The sequence below is a fragment of the Balaenoptera borealis genome (genome assembly GCF_965194805.1).
Source record: "Balaenoptera borealis genome assembly, chromosome: 20".
In the NCBI taxonomy this organism is placed as follows: domain Eukaryota; kingdom Metazoa; phylum Chordata; class Mammalia; order Artiodactyla; family Balaenopteridae; genus Balaenoptera; species Balaenoptera borealis.
This window is the reverse complement of record NC_138879.1, coordinates 48,265,444-48,284,837: the sequence shown is the minus strand read 5'-3', so window position 1 is coordinate 48,284,837 and position 19,394 is coordinate 48,265,444. Positions and strand designations below refer to the sequence as shown.

The window sequence follows — 19,394 nt, the reverse complement described above, 5'->3', positions numbered from 1 at the left end:
GGAAAAGGCAAGATTTCAGGTTTCCGGGGGAGGATGTGTGAACCCAGGCCTGTCACCACTAAGCCCCACTATGTAGGTTTGACCTGGCCGGCCGGCCAGCATGCTGCCTACTGCCTGCCTCAGCCCCCTGGCGTTCTGGAAATGCTTTCTTTAGCTTCCCCTTTCAAGCATCCCCCTGGGGTTACTAGTCCAATTTAATCTGACCTTCAGCCCCACCTCTGTTGCACCAGCTCCAGCAAATCCCCGGGGCTGGCACTTAAGACTAGTTTTGTGATACAGACGATGGTATTACACAGGATTTCCCCTTCCTTCCCCATCTGCCTTGCCCATTTCCCCAGCCTCATGAGTCTGAAGCTCAAGGAGCGGAAATAAATAGTGAAGACAGGGGCAGGGGCTTCCCTGGTGGCGCAGTGGTTGAGAGTCTGCCTGCCAATGCAGGGGACACGGGTTCGAGCCCTGGTCTGGGAAGATCCCACATGCCGCGGAGCAACTAGGCCCGTGAGCCACAATTACTGAGCCTGCGTGTCTGGAGCCTGTGCTCCGCAACAAGAGAGGCCGCGATAGTGAGAGGCCCGCGCACCGTGATGAAGAGTGGCCCCCACTTGCCACAACTAGAGAAAGCCCTCGCACAGAAACGAAGACCCAACACAGCCATAAATAAATAAATAAATAAAAATTAAAAAAAATAATAATAATGAAGACGGGGCAGGGATGAAGTTATTGTTCAGGGAGCAAGGACACAGTTTGTGGGAGGTGGGGTATCTGCCTTTTGCGGTGGGGGAGGGTTCCTGAGGGGGCAGTGGCCTCAAAGGAGAGAGAGCTCTGCCCCCCATCACTGGATGCCAGATCCATCTTAGTCTGGATCCTGGCTCCACCATCTTGGGTGAATCACTACACTTTGTTGAGCCTTATTTTTCTCAACTGTAAAATTGGGATATGAATACCTTCATAATAATTTGGGGAGAACATCCGATGAGTGTATGTGGATGCCCCCAGGATGGTACGTCTGGCACACAGGAGGGATTCAACACACGTTAATCTCCTTTGCTTCCCCTCCCCAGAGGTCTCCTCTTCGTATGAGACACACAGCTTTTGTCTCTTGAGTAGCTCACAGCCTAGTTGGGAAGACAAACAAAGGAAAGTGTCAAGTCTCTGAAAGCCCCCAGGGGTGGTGACTTTCTGGGTGCAGAACTTAAGGCTCTATGGGTTAACCTTTCTGGAAGGTGACTTATCGTCATGTGTCAAGAGGACTTGGACAATGAATCTCTGATTAAGGGAAAGAGTGAAAAATTTGGATAAAGCTTTATGCATAAAGATGTTCATTCCAACATTATTCAGTTTTAATTTAACTGCTTCTTAAAAGAATCTATAGGTACATTCACATGGTAATAAATCGAAAGTTCCTGACAGGTATACAGGTGAAGTTCCCCTCACCCTAGTCCCTAAGCTTCCAGGAGAACCTCCCAGGAGGCAACTGATATTATCCGTTTTGCCATGATAATTTATAACAGTGAAAAATGAAAGACAATCTAAATGTTTCACAGATAAATAAATTATCTTCTCTCCATACACTAGGATACTCTGCAGTCTCCAAAAACCATACCTGTTACCACACCATTCTTTTGTCACTTAACTGTGTGTTGCCTCTGGCCCCAGGCCCTCAGCACATGCTGTTCCCTCTGTCTGGAATCCCCAGCCATCCCACTGGAGTCCTTCTCAATCTTCAAACTCCCAGCCCTCTCACCCCCACCAACTAGGGGAGCCTCCACAGTTCTCCCGGCTACCTGGATCTCTCTCCCTGTACTCCTCCTTACAGGCTGTGCTTATATACGGATGTGGCCGTCTGATGAGTGTCTTGTTTCCCCATCAGACCGTATTCTCCTGGAGGATGGGGTCAGTCTGTCTGCTGGGCTCCCTGTGGCTGCCTTAGAGCAGAGCCTCACAGATGGAGGCACCTGGAGATCTGCTGAATGAATGAATAAGTTAAGTGGAAAAGGCAGGATACAGAGCTGCTTATATAGCATGATCCCAATTTTCTTGCTTTAAATAAAATTTTTATTTAAATTTTATATATCCCTACGTAAATGAAGGAAGTCTCATAAGAAGGTACAGCAAGGCACTGTGGATGGTTGTCAAGGGTAATGGGATTGTGGTGATTTTTCCTTTTTAGTTCTATGCTTTTCACATTTTCCACAATTAGCAAGTATTACTTTAAAATTAAAACAAATGATCAAGAGTGACTTTAAAGAAAAACCTTGCGGTGGAAAATAGGGTTTGGGGACACCGGGAAGCCCGTGCTACCTGGGCTAAAGCTCTCTGGATAAGGGTCAGAGGCTGGCATGTGCTGGTGGCTGGCCAGACTAGGGCCCCTGAAGAAAGTACGGGGCCCTACCAACAGAGAGGAGGAAGCAGTTCAAGGCCTGGGACCTGAGATTCTCAGCTAAACTTGGCAGGGTATTTTTTTTGTTTGCTTGATTGATTTTTTTTATTAAATAGTAAATGCAAGCATATATAAGGTACAGCGAATATGCAAGTTAACATCTCTGAGCCTGGTGCTCAGTTTAACACACAGAACACCACAGACCCATCTGAAGCATTCCTGCCGAGCGTCTTAAGTAGCCAGTCAAGACAGATTCTGCAAAAGGGTCAAGAGAGCAAGGTTTGTGAGGTGAGACCTGAAATGCCTGGTAAACTCAGTTATCCTCTTCAGCATGAGGTCCCTACCCTGGGGTCCTCCAGCTGCTAAAATTTACTGTATATTATATATTGTATATGTTTACCCACTATAAGCCATCTCAGCTAACTAAAGCACCTGGTTTCCTTGCTTTTGGCTAGAATTACATCAGCTAACTCATTCATTCATTCATTTACTCACCAGTTATGCACAGATAAGCTCCATGTACCAGGCACCAATTGGACACCCCAGTAGTTCCACACCTCTGGTGGTGAAGGCAGGTGACTTTGAGTGGGGAGTGCAGTGAGAGGGAAGGCACTGAGGAGAGTGGACGGTCTAACCCAGAAGGTAGGGTCTGGCCAATGTATTTCTACTCCCTGGGGGTGGGAAAAATAGAAGTTGGTCTGAAAGTACAAACTTTCAGCTATAAGATGAATAAAGTCTGAGGATCTAAAATGTAACTTGACTAATAGAGTTGACATGCTATGTTGTGTAATTAAAATTTGTAAGAGAGTAAACTTAAATGTTCTCATGAAATTATATACATGTTTTATATATAATTTATGTTTATATATAATACATATATAAACACACACATAATTATCATGATGTATGCTTCAAATATATTACAATTTTATTGGCCAGTTATGTCTCAATAAAGTTGAAAAAAACCCACAAAAACACAGAAGGTAGGGTCTGCGGAGGCTTCCTGGAGCAGGTCCTGTGTGAGCCACCGAGTCATGCGGTTACCAGGTACATAATGTACACTTGTTTGGTTGCAAGCTGGAGAAATCTAGTCTGGCTGACTAAAGCAGAAGAGGAACTCATTGGAAGGTATGTTAGTTAGGACACTTTGGCTGTAAGTAATTGAAAGCCCAACAAGAAGAGGATTTGTTATGTCATACACCAAGAAGTTTGCAGATCCCAGGATTGGTGGACTCATTGGTTCCACAAGGTCAGGATGGATCCAGGTTCTCTCCATCTTGGTGCTCCGTAGTCTTTGCCGAGCTGGCTTTGATCTTTAGGCTGGTCCCCTTAAGGTTGCATGCATTTCATCCTCACCCAACCACACTCAGAGGCAGGAAAAGAGAACACCCCTTCCTTGTGTTTCTTTTGAAGAGGAGGACAAATTTTCCCAGAAGTCTCTCAGCAGATTCTCTTTGTGTCTTATTGGTCAGAATGGAGTCACATGCTCCTGTTTAAACCAATCACTGACAGTGGAGTAGAGGAATAAAGTCCCACTTCCTGGGCTGGGGAGGAGCCTGGCTCCTCTAGAGCATGTGGCTGCCTGAGAGCTGAAGAAAATTTGGATCCTGATAGCCAAGAAGAAGGGTGTTGGATGGACCTCTGCAGAAAGAAAATGGGACCCAAAGGAGAAGCTGAACAGCCCAGCTCTGGGGAGGGCAGGGACCAAGGTGGCCCTGGGGGTCTTAATGGAAAGAACTCCTGGGGCGGTGTCCTCAGGACAGCCCCACCAGGGTGAAACAGCCGAATCACTCTGCTTCACGTTCAGGTTCAATTTCCTGAGGGAGAGTCTAATTGGCTGAGCCAGGGTTGATTGCCCTGCCTCCTAAATCACCTGCAATGAGGGAGGGGTGGTCCCCCCACCCCACCCCCAGGGAACTTAGGGTGCTGCTGCCACAAGAAGGCAGGGAGAGGGGAGTGAGTCAGGGAGAGTGGGAATCAGGGGAGCAGGGCCAGACCATGGGTGGGCTTGGGAGCCATGCTCAGCTGGAGGGACCTCACATGTGTGAGGATTCTTATTTGCAAGCAACAGACACCTGCCTTGACTAATTTAAATAAAAGGCAAATTTATTTAAAAGATACTGGGTCATTCACAGAATCTCCCAGAGGGTTGGGGACTCCACAGGCAGGAACAACGCCCCAAATGAAGCAAAGACACCTCCAGCGGGCACCTCCAATGTTCCCGCCACAGTCCCTGCCCCCGTTGGCTCTGCCACTGCTGCCATCCTGGCAAGCATGGATCCTGCTCGGGCCCCTGCTTATCTGCCTCACTAACTCCTAGCTCAGAAGTCTAGGGTAGCTGTGTCGAGGGGCAGAGCCCAGGCCCTGGGCCCTGCTGGAGCTGCAAGGGAGGCTGGGAAAGTGAGGGACGGACCTTTTCAGCTTCCACAAGGAGGGAAGGGCTTATTTATCTAAACTGGGAGATCTCCCAAGTACAGGAAGGGGGTTTAGCGGCTGGGTGACCGGAAGGAGTGACAGATGTCCACAACATACTATCCTGAAGGCATCTGGGGAGACTGTCAGCTCATGGAGGCCAGGAACTGGGTCTTTTGTCCCCAGAGCCCTCCTGACATGGTGCCTGGCCAGAGGAAAAGGGGTGGAGTAAATATTTACTGAGCTAACGTACTGTCAGCAGGGCAGTGACGTGAGCAGGCTTCATTGGAGGGGCCAGACAGCCCCAACTGTCCAGCTAGAGGCAAGGAGAACTTGGGCAGGGGCTGGGGCAGTGGGTGTGCAAACACTTTCTGTTTCATTGTCTCCACAGACCTCTCCTGTGACCAGGGTGGCTTGATTTCCTACCACACAGAGAGCCTGTTTCATTCTGTCTTCTTCCTCCTCAAACTCCCACCCTCTTCCCTACCTTCGCCCTCAGCTGATGACCCCCACTTACCTCCTGGAGAAAATAGAAGCCCTCGGAGGCTAACTCATTGTCTCCTCTGCATATATCGTATTCCCTCCTGTTACAGCGCGGGAGGTGTTCCCTTGGAGCTCTGGATCTTTGTCTCTTTGGCCCTCTCACTCCTAATGCATCAGTTTTTCTCTCTCTTTCCTCCTGGATCATCCCCAGGAACATGCAAACAGATTCCAGTTTCTTCCATCTTAAAAAACAAACAACCTCCCTGGACCCCACGCCCCTCCAGGTCCTGTCCAGTCTCTCTGCTCCCTTCACAGCCAAACTTCCCCCAATGAGGGGCCTCTGGGTGCTCACAGATGTTGTTCCCTGAGTCCCCTGGGAGTATTGTTTCCTATCCCACTGATGACAGGCTGGGCCCTGTGAGTGACTTTGACCAGTGAAGCATGAGCCGAAGTGAGGTGCATCACTGGAAGCGAAAGCCTCGAGAGCCAGTCACTGGGCACGACCTCTGTCCCCTCTGCCACGAGACCGGCAGTGTTCTGGGCGGAGAATGAGCTCTCCGCCTGGTCCCTGAGCGGAGCCTCAGCTGCCCTGCCTTAGCGAGAACCCAGTTTTCGTTGTTGTGAGCTGTGGAGACTCTGGGTCCCTTGTCCCATCAGCGTGCCCTAGCCTGTGCTGACTGATACAATGCTATCTCCCCTCCTCACCTCCCATCGACTCTTCATTCCACTCCAGCAAGCCTTCTGCCCCCACCTTTCTACCAGAAATGAACTTTCCAGCATCACCGATTACCTGCATGTTACCAAATCAACTGGACACTCCTCAATCCTCGCGTAAACTCTCAGCCACTCTCGTCACAGCTGATTCCTCCTTCCTTCTGGAAACGCTCTTGGCTTTGGTCAAGCCACGCTTCTCGACTTTCCTCTGACCTCGTCTCCCGTTCCTTCTCCTTTATGTGCCTTCAGAATCACTGTGTTGCCAGAGGCCTCAATCCTCTATCTTCTCTCTTTCTCTCTCTTTTTTTGGCCATGCCGTGTGTCACACAGAACTTCCTCTACCAGCGGTTGAACCTGGGCCCCCTGCATCGGAAACGTGGAGTCTTAACCACTGGACCCCCAGGGAAGTCCCGCCTCTATCTTCTTTCTTGACTCTCAGAGGTGACCTCATCCATTCCCACAGATTTAAATACCATCCCTATGCCAATGCCTCCCAAGTGTTCTTCTCACCTCGGGGCTCCAGTTTTGTACATCCAGCTTCCAACTAGTCATCTCTATAAGGCTTAGGACTTTGTACATCCTAAGTGGAGCTCTTGTTGGCCCCTATACCTGTTTCCCTAGGCTCCTCCCATCTTACTGTACCCTTATCCTCTGTACCCACCCCGTCTCCCTCACGCTGGTCCATCTGTATGTCCTGTCAATTCTACATCCCAGATGTTTCTCAATCTGTCCACTGCTCTCTGTCTCCATGGCCCCTACCCCTTCTGGACCACCCACATCTCTTATGGATGACAGCCATAGGCCTCCCTGCCTCCCTTCTTGCTCCCACAAATCCATGCTCCAAAAGCAGTGCCCCCAAATTCAATCAAGTTTCTCCTACTTCAGGCTCTTCATTGGCTTCCTGCCAGACACAGCATCAGATCCAAACTCTTTTTTTTTTGTTTGGCCGTGCCACATGGCATGCGGGATCTTAGTTCCCCAACCAGGGATCGAACCCGCGCCTGCAGTGGAAGTGCAGAGCCCTAACCACTGGACCGCCAGGGAATTCCCAGATCCAGCCTCTTGACTGAGGCTTTTTTTTTTTTTTTTTTTTTTTTTAAATTTATGGCTGTGTTGGGTCTTCGTTTCTGTGCGAGGGCTTTCTCTAATTGCGGCAAGTGGGGGCCACTCTTCACCGCAGTGCGCGGGCCTCTCACTATCGCGGCCTCTCTTGTTGCAGAGCACAGGCTCCAGATGCGCAGGCTCAGTAATTGTGGCTCACGGGCCTAGTTGCTCCGCGGCATGTGGGATCTTCCCAGACCAGGGCTCGAACCTGTGTCCCCTGCATTGGCAGGCAGTTTCTCAACCACTGCGCCACCAGGGAAGCCCTTGACTGAGGCTTTTAAAGCCCTGCAAGGCCTGCCTCCTGCCTTTCTGACCACATCTCATGCCCCTCTCCCTCATCCGCACCCAGTCAGTCCTGCCCCAGGGCCTTTGCACCTTCTGTTCCCACTGCCTGGAAAGCTGTTCCTCAGCTCCTTCTTAATCTTCAGGTTTCAACTCAAGTGTCACTGCTCAGAGAGGCCCTCCATTCATCTCACTCTTAACCCCCTCCTGTGTCCCCAGTGCCCACCACCCTGTGTCAGTTTGGGCTTGTGTGGTTGTTAAAATCGTCTCCCCCTAGAATGTAGGCTCCATGAGGGAAGGAGCCATGTCCCTTACTGTTGTAGCACCAAGCACAGAGCTGTTTCTCACGTGAATGAAAGAACTGGGGGACAGATTCAGAACGGGGATGATCGATACCCCGGATGTGAGCTCTGAAGGCATTTCACGGACAGCATGGAAGGGGCAGCTGTTCCGGGGACTCGGAACAAGGGCTCCTGGTGGAGAGTGCCTCACCTGCTTCTCAAGGCTGGGTCCCGTCTTCTGTTTTGTGTCACCCGATGCCAGGGCCTTCAGGGATTGGTAGAGCACTGCCCACCACTCCCTCTCCCTCACACCCCCCTCAGGGACTCCCTAAGCAGGCATCTCAATAGACACTTGCCCCTGAGGACTGCCCCACCCCCACAGAGGTTCCCAGCCCCACTGATTACACCGTAGATACCACTTGGGTGTCAGTGGGCCTGTCTGGTTGCAGGTGGGCCCACAGGTTTCTGGGGTTTGAGGGGAGGGACAGTTGGTTCCCCAGGGAGGAGGCAGAGCCCAGAACCTTCTCAAAAGCTCCGGGAAGGGCTTCCCTGGTGGCGCAGTGGTTGAGAATCTGCCTGCTAATGCAGGGGACACGGGTTCGAGCCCTGGTCTGGGAAAATCCCACATGCCACGGAGCGGCTGGGCCCGTGAGCCACAACTACTGAGCCTGCGCGTCTGGAGCCTGTGCCCCGCAACGGGAGGGGCCGCGATAGTGAAAGGCCCGCGCACCGTGATGAAGAGCGGTCCCCGCACCGCGATGAAGAGTGGTCCCCACTTGCCGCAACTAGAGAAAGCCCTCGCACGAACCGAAGACCCAGCACAGCCAAAAATAAATAAATAAATAAAAATAAAAGTAGCTATAAAAAAAAAAAAGACTCAATGCAGCCAAAAATAAAAATAAAAAAAAAATAATAATAAATCTTTAAAAAAAAAAAAAAAAAAAAAAAAGCTCCGGGAAGGTCTGGCTCTCAGAGGCCCTCGCCCTCAGCCTTGGAGTCTGGGCTGCCACAGTCCAGGTTTTGGGGCCCCCAAACTGAGAAGCAAATTTGAGTAACAGTGGACACATATTATGAGCCCCAGGGGAGCTTCACGAGCTGAAGGTAGAGCTCACATGCCCTGGGCTTTGTGCAGAGAGATGGCAGCTCCAGGTGTGGGAGGATGGACTGGGAGAGAGGGCCAAGCACAGGGGTCAAGACCCCGTTCCCACGTGCTAAGCCCTGGGGCAGCCAAGGCCCGGCAGGGAACATGAACTTGAGCTTGAGCTCTGACTCGGTATCTGATCTATCAGGTCCCTCTGCCAAGCCTCTTGGGTCTGGGCGCACCAGGGTGGGTGGGGCGAAAGCCAGGGTCCACGGGGGCGGGAGTGCAGCGGCTCCCTTTGATGCAGTAGCTGTAAAGCAATCATCAGCCTTGGAAGCACCTCCCCTGCAGCTGAACCTGGTACCGGTTCAAGGCACAGCCTCACTGAGTGCTGCCGACACCCAAGAAGGCAGATGTTCTGACTCCTAGTTCCCGGACTAAGAAACTGAGGCTGTGGAGCTTTAGTGACCTGCCTGAGCTTGTCCAGCTGATACGTGCTCCCACTGAGGCTGGTCCCAGGCCCAGGCTGTTCATGGATACAGAGCTGCCTGTGCCGGCCTCTGGTGTCCCCCCCACCTCCCCTGCCCATGCAGGGACCCCCGAAGCGAGGAGTGGTAGACACGGGTAGGCAAAAGATAGGGGAGCCCAAGTTTGCTCCAACAAGGCCCCCTGAGAGCTCAGCAGCCCAATTAGCACGGCGTTCCCGGCCAGGCCTGCTCGGGGGACTAGCTGCAGCAGGTGAAAGCTGAAAGGTTATTCCAACAAGGGGCCGCCCACTTCCCAGCTGAGACTGATCCTGGTGTGCTGGAGGGGCTTGGAGTGGGTACATAATTCAGCGTGTCAGGAGGAGAGCGGGAGCTATAGGCAAAGCCAGAGTGGGCGCTGAGATAAGACGGGGATGTCAAGGACGGGTGTGCCTCTCCTCGGAAGAGGGCCCTGACCCCTCTCCAGGGTGGAGTTCGGGATGCTCAAGATGAAAGCATTGGGTGGCCAGCCCCCTTGATGGTCTCCAGACACAAGTGTGTGCTGACATATGCACATGCATGTATTCAGATACGTGCACATGGCCATGTACACACACATAGATAAACACACACGTAGATGTGCACAGATCCACATACACATACACAGGCTCTGTCTAGGGCCCCGGCTGCAGGCACAGGGCCTGAGCTGTGGGTGTCTGGAGAACACTCACGCTTCATGCCTGCCTGTTTATTCCCTCCCCATCCTGTGGCCAGAGGTTTTTGGGGGGCTAGGGCACAGTCCTGGTCCCCAGGTAGGATGACAAACATTTGTTTGGGACTTTCAGATATTAGCACTGAAAATCCTGTGTCCTGGGAACCCCACGAGTCTCAGGCAAACTTGCTCTGGTCACCTGCCCCGGGCCTCAGGCAGGCCTGGTGTGTATCTTCCCTCCCAGAGCCCTCACCACCTGTCACCTCTCTGCTGGCCAAGGGCCCCTTGGGAGAGAGCCAAGGCTGAGTCTCTACTGTCACGCTGGAGGCCTCTGTACTAATAAGAACCATTATGTTTATTGAGCAACTACTATGAGCCAGGCTCTGGGCCTAGGGTTTTCTTCTTGAGCACCTACTGTATGCCAGGCACTGTTCTAGGCCCTGGGGGGTACAGCAGGGTACACACCAGACAAAATCATTGTCCTCATGGAGCTGCCCACTCAGTGAGGGGAGACAGAAAATGAACAAGATAAATAAATAAATGAGGTGAATTTATTAGGAGAGAATGAATGTTATGGGGAAAAGTAAAACAAGAAAGAAGCCATTTAAAATAGGCTGCTGGGGAGAATTCCCTAGCGGTCCAGTGGTTAGGACTCCGCGCTTCCACTGCTGAGGACTCGGGTTCAATCCCTGATCAGGGAACTAAGATCCCACAATCCGAGCGGCATGGCCAAAATAATAATAAAAATAAAATAAAATAGGCTGCTGGGGAAGGCCTCACTGAGAAGGTGACATGAGGAGGGACCTGAATGGTGAGGTGCCCTGCAGGTATCCTGAGAAGTGCTCCGGGCAAGAGGGGACAGCACACACATACGCTGGAGCAGGACACGCCCAGCACTGAGAGGACCAGAGGAGGAGGAAAGCCCAGCTCTGCCCTGGCTGGCGTCCTTGTCTCCGGGAAGTGGCCTGTGCTTGGGTGTGGCACGAAGGGACCGTGCTGAGTGGCCTGAGGCGCCAGTCGCTCTGTGAGCACAGCTGGCCTGGCCTGAGGCTGTCATCCAGCCAGCAGTCATCCCGTTAGCTTAGAGAGGAGCATCTGGCAAGGCTGGCGCAGCAGGTGGGCCGGGAGCCGAGCCCAGGGCAGGGGGAGGGCAGGCTGCAGAGGCAGAAGGATTGACCACATGGCTGACCAGTCTCGAAGCCTCAGAGAGCCCCACGGAGCTGCCCGGGGGCTCCTGGGGATGCCAACCCATCGGGCTGTCCCTGCACAGGCGTAGGGAGGGGCAGGCACCAGACTCAGGTCAGGGTGAGGCCCAAGACCTTGGGTCCAGGGCGGACAGACCAGCCCTCAGATGAGGCTGCCCCACCTGCCCTGCTCACCAGCTGTGTGGCCTTGGTCGGCCACGCCCCTCTGTGACTCATTTCCTCCTCTGTGAAATGGTGCGGCACCCGTGGGGTGTCATGAGGATCCCATGTAAAGAACCTGGTACTCAGGGCTGGGTCCTGTTTGGTTAGCTCCCTTCCTGCTTCCGGGGGCGGGGAAGCTACAGGACCCCTGCCACGCTGGCCATCTGGCCTGGGACAGGAGCAGGGGCTCTGTCAGGGCTGGTCCCAGTAGGGAGCTGTCTGGCCTCCCCAGCCCTGGGTGCCCCTCACCCAGCCGAGCTGTAGTTACAGCATCTTAGGGAGCTCTGATTACTTAGAGGCTGAGAGAGGGCCTGCCACCTGCTTCCCCACCTCAGTACCTTTGCACGTGCTGTGCCCTCTGCCTGGAATGCCCTTTCCACCCATCCCACCAGGTCCAGCCCCTATCTTATGAATGGGCTGCGGAGTGGACTGGGTGAGGGGCCCGCCCATGCACCCGCTACTCACCCCGGCCCCCACAGGTCCCTGCTCAGCAGATGAGGGGTTTGGGGGTTTGTAGGAAGGAGGACATGAAAACAGTACCGGCTCTCTTTTCCTGCACATCCTTTGTGCTGGCAGGGGAGCAAGAGGACTTTGCGGAGGAGGTGGCACAAGGCAGCAGGTGCCTCCCCCATGCACACGCCTAGATGCCTGCTCTGGGCCTGGCACCTGCTGGACTGCCTGGTATTGAGACCCCCCATCTGTTAGTCCACGAGGACCTGCCAAGTTCATCCCAGGCCCCTCCCCACCCCGGCACTCAGGATACTCCAGGACTCTGGCAGCAAGTGTTGAATGGAGGAGGGAATGAATGAGGCTGCGGAGATGTGTGTGAGCTCATGTGTGGGAGGCCAGGAGGTCTGGGAGCAGCTGAGCAGTCAGGTGGATGCCCCTGGAGGAGTGGGGGGAGCAGGGGGAGGAGGGGGCGGCGGAGGAGAACCTGAGGAAGTCCAGAGTTTGAGTCCCCGCCTTGCTTTCTTCAGCCCTGTCAGGCAGAGCGACCCCCTTGGCCCCCCCCCCCAGGAGGGGGCAAGGAGGCTGATGAGAGGAAGTGCAAGGCTCCTCCGTGGAGACTTTGATTCCTGCTAACTTGCGATCTTAAAATGCACAGCAAAGGCACCGATGTCATTGTTAGTACATTAATCAGCAATCAGCGGGTCGGGGCTCCCATGGGCAACACAGAGGGGGCACGGGGGCAGAGGAGGAGCCGTGGTGATGCAGTGCGGAGCCTGCCTGGGAAGAAGCGGGCAGGGTGGTGATCCATGGCCAGGGCAGCCGCTGGCTCAGGCAGGGGTGCCAGAGGCAGGTGGGATTGGCTGGGAGAGCTGGTCCAGGGCCGGCCTTGAAGATGGGACCGGCTTCCAGGGTGGAGAAGCAGACTCAGGTGAGACCCACCCCAGTGCCCAGTGGGAGGGGGCAGGGGTACCTGCAAGGGCGGTTTCCCTGGCCCAGGTCCCCTGGCATCTGGACGGTACCGGAGGATGGAGAGCAGCTCTAAGCATCGGCTGGGGTCCCTGCCTTCTCCTGGGCCCCTCTCAGAGGAACAACAGCACAGTGGCTCCTGCCCTGGGTGCCGCCTTTACACCACCCGCCCCCCACCCCGATATCTGACCCCTCCCACCTGCCAAAGTGTGTTCACACGCCAGCTGCTAAGCCCACGCCTAGATTTTTGTACAGTTGGCTCTTTTACCCAAACCATGGTCTTCGCCTGTTTTCCCCCGTGCCCCAGCACCCCTGGGGGCACCTGCCTGAGGGAGGGGTGTGGCTCTTCGTGGAGCACCCCCCTGCCCCGCCTCTCTGGGGACCACTTCAGAGAATCCCCTCCCGGGGCCTTGCAGAGACGAGCCACAGCAGCAGGCAGAGGGGCTGTCTGCCCCACCCCAGGTCAGGCGGCAGGAAAACTCCCCCAGCCCCCACCAGGCAGGGTAGTTCTGAGGGTCACAGGAGTCTGCGCAGAAGCACTCTGTAAACTACAAGCCGCACAGGTGTGGGCGGTATTAGCGCTGAGCCTGCCAGGCTCGAGCTGCTCCCACCGTGAGCGGCTCTCCCTGCCTGACTTAAGGGAAGGAAATGCCTTGTCTTTGCAGGACCCCAGGGGGTGGGGTCTGCTGTGGCCCTGTGGTTCCCACGAATGGCCCCAGCCCTGTCCCCGTCAGCACAGTGAGCCCCCTGAACACCCTTGAGCTAGGAGGGGCACCCTGGGCTCCCTCAGAGTGGCAGGGTGGGGGCACCTCCCTGGGGGCAGCCTGGGCAGGGCTGGGTGAGCAGAGAGGGAGGGGCAGGCTCTGAACGGGCAGGCGCTGTGGGCTGGGCCCTCCTCCCAGCCTGGGTGCTGGAGGCTCAAGGCAGTGGGCAGGCTCCCCCAGAGTCAGCTGGGGTTTGGGGCCCAGGCTCCTAGAGGCTGCTCACCGTCCTGTCTCCTCCTGCGGGGCCGGGGCCGCCTGGCCAGACCTAGGAGAGCAGTGGCGCGGACTGGAGGTCAGACTCCATGCGGGGAGCGCTGGCATAGCGATCTTCTCCTACTCCTGTTACACAGGGGGAAACTGAGGCTGAGGAGGCCCCCCGCCCGGGGCCTGGCCTGCAGACTGTCTGATGGTTTCAGTGACTGAAGCAGGGCAGGGGCCACACAGAGCGTGGCCCAGCCCAGAAAGGGACCTCACAGCTGCTCTCTCACCGCCACCACCGCCCAGGTCATAACTGCTCTGAAATTGCAACCAAACACAGTTATACAAAAACCGAATCATGTGCGATGATTTTTATGTGTTGGAAAGGTTCTGTCAAAGCCAGGTGATTACAGGGGGACAGGAAGCAGCTGCTACTCTCTCGGAGCCCATAACTCCCAACAGCTGGGAGCTGTCACTTTTTTTTTTTTTTTAAAGCACTTTTCTTTTTTTTTATAGCTACTTTATTTATTTATTTTATTTTATTTTTGGCTGTGTTGGGTCTTCGGTTCATGCGAGGGCTTTCTCTAGTTGAGGCAAGTGGGGGCCACTCTTCATCGCGGTGCGGGGACCGCTCTTCATCGCGGTGCGCGGGCCTTTCACTATCGCGGCCCCTCCCATCGCGGGGCACAGGCTCCAGACGCGCAGGCTCAGTAGTTGTGGCTCACGGGCCCAGCTGCTCCGTGGCATGTGGGATCTTCCCAGACCAGGGCTCGAACCCGTGTCCCCTGCATTAGCAGGCGGATTCTCAACCACTGCGCCACCAGGGAAGCCCGCTGTCACTTTTTTATGACGGCGTTTCTGTGAGGAAAGAGGGAGTGGCAGTCGTGGTGAGGTCCACCTGAGCCCAGGCAGACGGCTGGGGTGGCGGCCGGCCTGAGGCTGGGAGCGGGGCTGGCCCGAGAGTGGCCGGGAGGGCTGGTTCTCTCGTTCAACATGCTCTGGGCACAGCTGGCAGCAGGAAGAATCAGCCGAACTGCCTCAGGCCCTCGGCTCTCCCCAGAGGCCTGGCTGGCCAAGCTAGAAGGGAAGGATCGGGAGGCCAACCGGGCAGAGACGAGATGGCTGCCCGGCCCTGCAGGGTGGGGGTCTACAGGCCTGGAGCCCGTCCCCCCAACACTGGCATACCTGCCAGGCTGCCTGGGGCAGCTGCGACCCTGGAAAAAGGCAGGTAATGATGATCGTCCGTAATGAGGCTGCTCTGATAATGAGCACGGGGCTATTATCCGACCACAGGCTGGACACATCGAAAATAAATTATTTTAAGGATCCATTAACAAATGCCTAATTAATGCCCAATTAGAGGGAAGCTACAGAGGAAATGCTCGGGACAATAGCTAGGCAGGGGCTGATTTGCAGCCACAGCCTGGAATCTCCAGCGAGGCAGGGAGAGGGGAGGGGCCAGAAGGCAGACCCCAGTGGGGGGCAGCCTCATTCTGGCTGCTCCTTGGACCGCAGAACCATCAGCCCTGGTGCCTCCCCCAGTCCATCACACACACACACACACACACACACACACACACACACACGTCCTTTGTGAGGGACAACTATTACTATTTAGAAATGAAGAAACTGAGGCACAGGGGGTGGTGCATACATGAGGACATGGAAGGCACTGTAAATGAGAAATCCTTCAAGATAACCTTTGGTGTCATGCGTGCATGCTTTGTTATTGGGAATAATTTAAATAAAAAGACTCTTCAGGAGTCCATATGAATATTTACTTTGTTAGAACAGGACTTTGCACCACTATCTGTTCAGGCAGATCAAAGCAAGTAAGTGGCAGAGCTGGGACAGGAACCCGAAGCTAGCTGCTGTGTCCATGGGTTGTGACCCCAATCCTACCAGGGCTGACAGAGCCTAAGGGGGCGGGGCTCAGAAGCTATGGGCGGGGCTAGGGGGTTGCTGGGTGGGGCTAAGGAAGTATGCCGGGTGCCGGGGGATCAGAGCCTCTACCCCAACCCATCTCATAGCCCAAGCTGGGATAGAACCCCCAGTAGAGGTGGGGCACCAGGGCATGGGGAGCCATCAAGAGCCAGGACCTCGGGGGGCTATGACCCCAGACCGCTGAGTGCAGCAAAGACGAGGACAGAGCCCCAGCGGCCAAGGAGGGTCACGTGCCCATCGAGCCCGGCACCCAGAGTGTCTCCCGCCTCCCAGGCAGCCCCTGACCTGGCTGTGCTCTCTCTCCCCGCCAGGGTGCTGTGTGGAACTGCTGCTGCTGCTGCTGGCCGGGGAGCTGCCCCTGGGCGGCGGCTGCCCGGGGGACTGCGTGTGCTACCCCGCACCCATGACGGTCAGCTGCCAGGCGCACAACTTCGCCGCCATCCCCGAGGGCATCCCGGAGGACAGCGAGCGCATCTTCCTGCAGAACAACCGCATCACCCTCCTCCAGCAGGGCCACTTCAGCCCCTCCATGGTCACCCTGTGGATCTACTCCAACAACATCACCTTCATCGACCCCAACACCTTCCAGGGCTTCGTGCACCTGGAGGAGCTGGACCTTGGCGACAACCGGCAGCTGCGGACGCTGGCGCCCGAGACCTTCCAGGGCCTGGTGAAGCTCCATGCCCTCTACCTCTATAAGTGTGGGCTCAGTGCCCTGCCGGCCGGCATCTTTGGCGGCCTGCACAGCCTGCAGTACCTCTACCTGCAGGACAACCACATCGAGTACCTCCAGGACGACATCTTTGTGGACCTGGTCAACCTCAGCCACCTGTTTCTCCACGGCAACAAGCTGTGGAGCCTAGGCCAGGACACCTTCCGGGGCCTGGTGAACCTGGACCGGCTGCTGCTGCACGAGAACCAGCTGCAGTGGGTCCACCACAAGGCTTTCCACGACCTCCGCAGGCTGACCACCCTCTTCCTCTTCAACAACAGTCTCTCTGAGTTGCCGGGCGACTGCCTGGCACCCCTGGGGGCCCTGGAGTTCCTCCGCCTCAACGGCAACGCCTGGGACTGCGGCTGCCGGGCGCGCTCCCTGTGGGAATGGCTGCAGAGGTTCCGTGGCTCCAGCTCCGCTGTCCCTTGCGTGTCCCCCGAGCCTCTGCATGGCCAGGACCTGAAGCTGCTGAGGGCCGAGGACTTCCGGAACTGCACGGGGCCGGCGTCCCCGCACCAGATCAAGTCGCACACGCTCACCACCACCGACAGGGCCGCCCGCAAGGAACACCACCCACCCCGTGGCCCCGCCAGGGACAAGGGCCACCCGCACGGCCATCTGCCCGGCTCTCGGTCGGGCTCCAAGAAGCCGGGCAAGAACTGCACCAGCCGCAGGAATCGCAACCAGGTCTCGAAGGCGGGCGCCGGGAAGCAGGCCCACGAGCTGCAGGACTATGCCCCTGACTACCAGCACAAGTTCAGCTTTGACATGCCCACGGCACGGCCCAAGAGGAAGGGCAAGTGTGCCCGCAGGACCCCCATCCGTGCCCCCAGCGGGGTGCAGCAGGCCTCCTCGGGCAGTTCCCTGAGGGCCTCGCTCCTGGCCTGGATACTGGGGCTGGTGGTCACTCTTCGCTGAGGACGCAGGGCACCAGCACCCAGCACTGCCACGTGTCCACCAAGGAACGGGATTTCTTTTCTTTTTTTTACAAGTGGAGGATCTGCTGGGTTTCAGGCAAAGGTTGGGAGAGGCTTCAGCTGCTGTCTGGGCCCTGCCCGGTGGATGATAAACCCGAAGTGTACAGCCCCAAGCGGGAGGGGATTAGTTCATCCCACGCAGCTGTGCCAGCCAGCCCCCGGCCCAGCACCTATGGACAGCAGCCACCCAGCACGGCAGTTACAGCCGCAGAGCGAATCCTTCATTAGCAACGATGGGACAGTGCCCCACGGGAGCTGGGCTCTGTGGAATCCTGGTCATTTGGAGAGGTCTGAAGGGCCCCCGCCTCTTCCGGAGGAAGCAGGACTCAGAGAACAGACAAGGGTCACCAAAGAAGCTGGGTCCACCAGCTATCTGGGAGCACATGAGCAGGTGGCATTTTGGCTCTTGCCTGAGGCCACTTAGTCACCCTGCCTTGAATCCAACCATGTGCCACCTTCAGTCCCTCCCTCGGGGGTAACGCCTCTCATTCCTGATGTCTCAGGCAACCCTGGCAGACCCAGGCCCAACTGCTGGCTCCAAGAACCAATTACCAAAGGAAAGATCATCAGAGGCTGAAATTTAGAACTTCATCATGTGCAATGAGGTTCTCACAGGAGGTGCAGTTTTCTAACTATGTCCACTTTATATATATATATATATATATATATATATATATATATACACACACACACACACACACACACCCTCTACGTATATATATATACACACAAATGCACAGGTCCTCGCCCTACTCCCTTACCAAACTGTACGTCTTATCATGTTTATAAACTATACGGAAAACTATATCTGCTGAACTAAGGATTGTATTGGTGACTTCTAGCAAGAAAGGAGTTCTAGGATTTTTGTCTAGAATCCCAACCTGGCAACAGTAGTCCCCATGTAACCTGGGCTTGCCAGGGCCTGGGGCAAAGGGGCAGTGGGTGGGTGGGGGGGTTGGTCAGGGAGAAGGGGAGGCAGCAAGAATCACTTCAGGGGACCAATATTCTTAGATACTTGGAGCATCACCCTGTTTTTATATGCAGCACAAGCCTGTCTGCCACCCCGGAGCACCCAATCACTCCCAACATAGCAGCTGTTGGCATCAGGGTGAGAAGCCAGAAGCAGCTTGTTGGACATCAGGGGGCTAGGCCCTGGGGACGGGCTGGAAGGAGAATGGGAAGGAAGGGGTTTTGGGTTTCTTAGGCCGGCGGGTGAGGCAGTATCTACAGTGTTAGTCCAACAGGCTGGGCAGTGTTGTCAGCCTAGTGTTCTGCCAGCGACAGTCTGGACAGGTCAGGGATGCTCTGGGCATGAGCCCAGGCCTCCAGCGCGGCTCAGCTGCTGAATTTTTCCTTGAGGCTCTTTGACGGGCATCCCAGCAAGGGTCCTGGGTAGGGTGGCAGGAGGGAAAGCATCAGGTGGCCTTAGCAGAAGGGGAACAAAGAGGGCATTTCAAGAACCATCTCAGGCACTTCTGCATTACGGAGGCCCCGTCCCTCCTGGGCCCTCTGAAGTTGCCCCGGGGACGGGCAGAGGTCAGGGGGTGGCCAGACTCAGGGGCCAGGAGTGGGGACGTGCAGGGAATGGAGCACGCAAGCTCAGACAGGGGAGAGGAGCTCAAGTCAAGGTCAGCCATGCTGCTGGCTGGTGTCCGAGCGGGCACAATCTTTTTTGGCTTTGCACAAACCCAAATTCCCCACCAGAGAGGATGTGTGTCGGGAGCAAGAAACATTGAATCCAATTAAGAGAGAAAAATAATAATAAAAAAAAATTCTCTTGGACAAGAACCCTGTTTCTCATTTCCCAACCCCGAATTCCTGAAGGCGTGGCAGATCCTGGGCTTTTATGGGGTGGGCGAGCCTGGCTGGGTGCAGCTCTGAGGACGCAAGCGCGTTTGTTGGTGGGAGGAGCTGTTTGGAGCAGGGGCACACTGACTCACTGGGACCCGTGTGTGCGCGTGAACACACACACACACATTCTCGGTCCCATGGTCCTTCCCTCACCGGCACAGGACGTGACTCATCCCACGCTCTGGCTGCGCTGGGTCGGCACCATCTCTG

General features: G+C 55.4%; 1 protein-coding gene across 1 annotated transcript in view; it reads left to right on the top strand.

Annotated features, from left to right (window-relative positions):
• The window catches only part of RTN4RL1 (reticulon 4 receptor like 1), a 73,045-nt gene extending 53,924 nt beyond the window's left edge, over window positions 1–19,121 (top strand). Inside the window, exon 2 of the mRNA XM_082370723.1 lies at window positions 15,953–19,121. Coding sequence (XP_082226849.1) covers window positions 15,953–17,274 — 1,322 coding nt within the window. The 3' untranslated portion in view covers window positions 17,275–19,121. The remainder of the gene's footprint in view (window positions 1–15,952) is intronic.
• The last annotated feature ends 273 nt before the right edge of the window (window positions 19,122–19,394 follow it).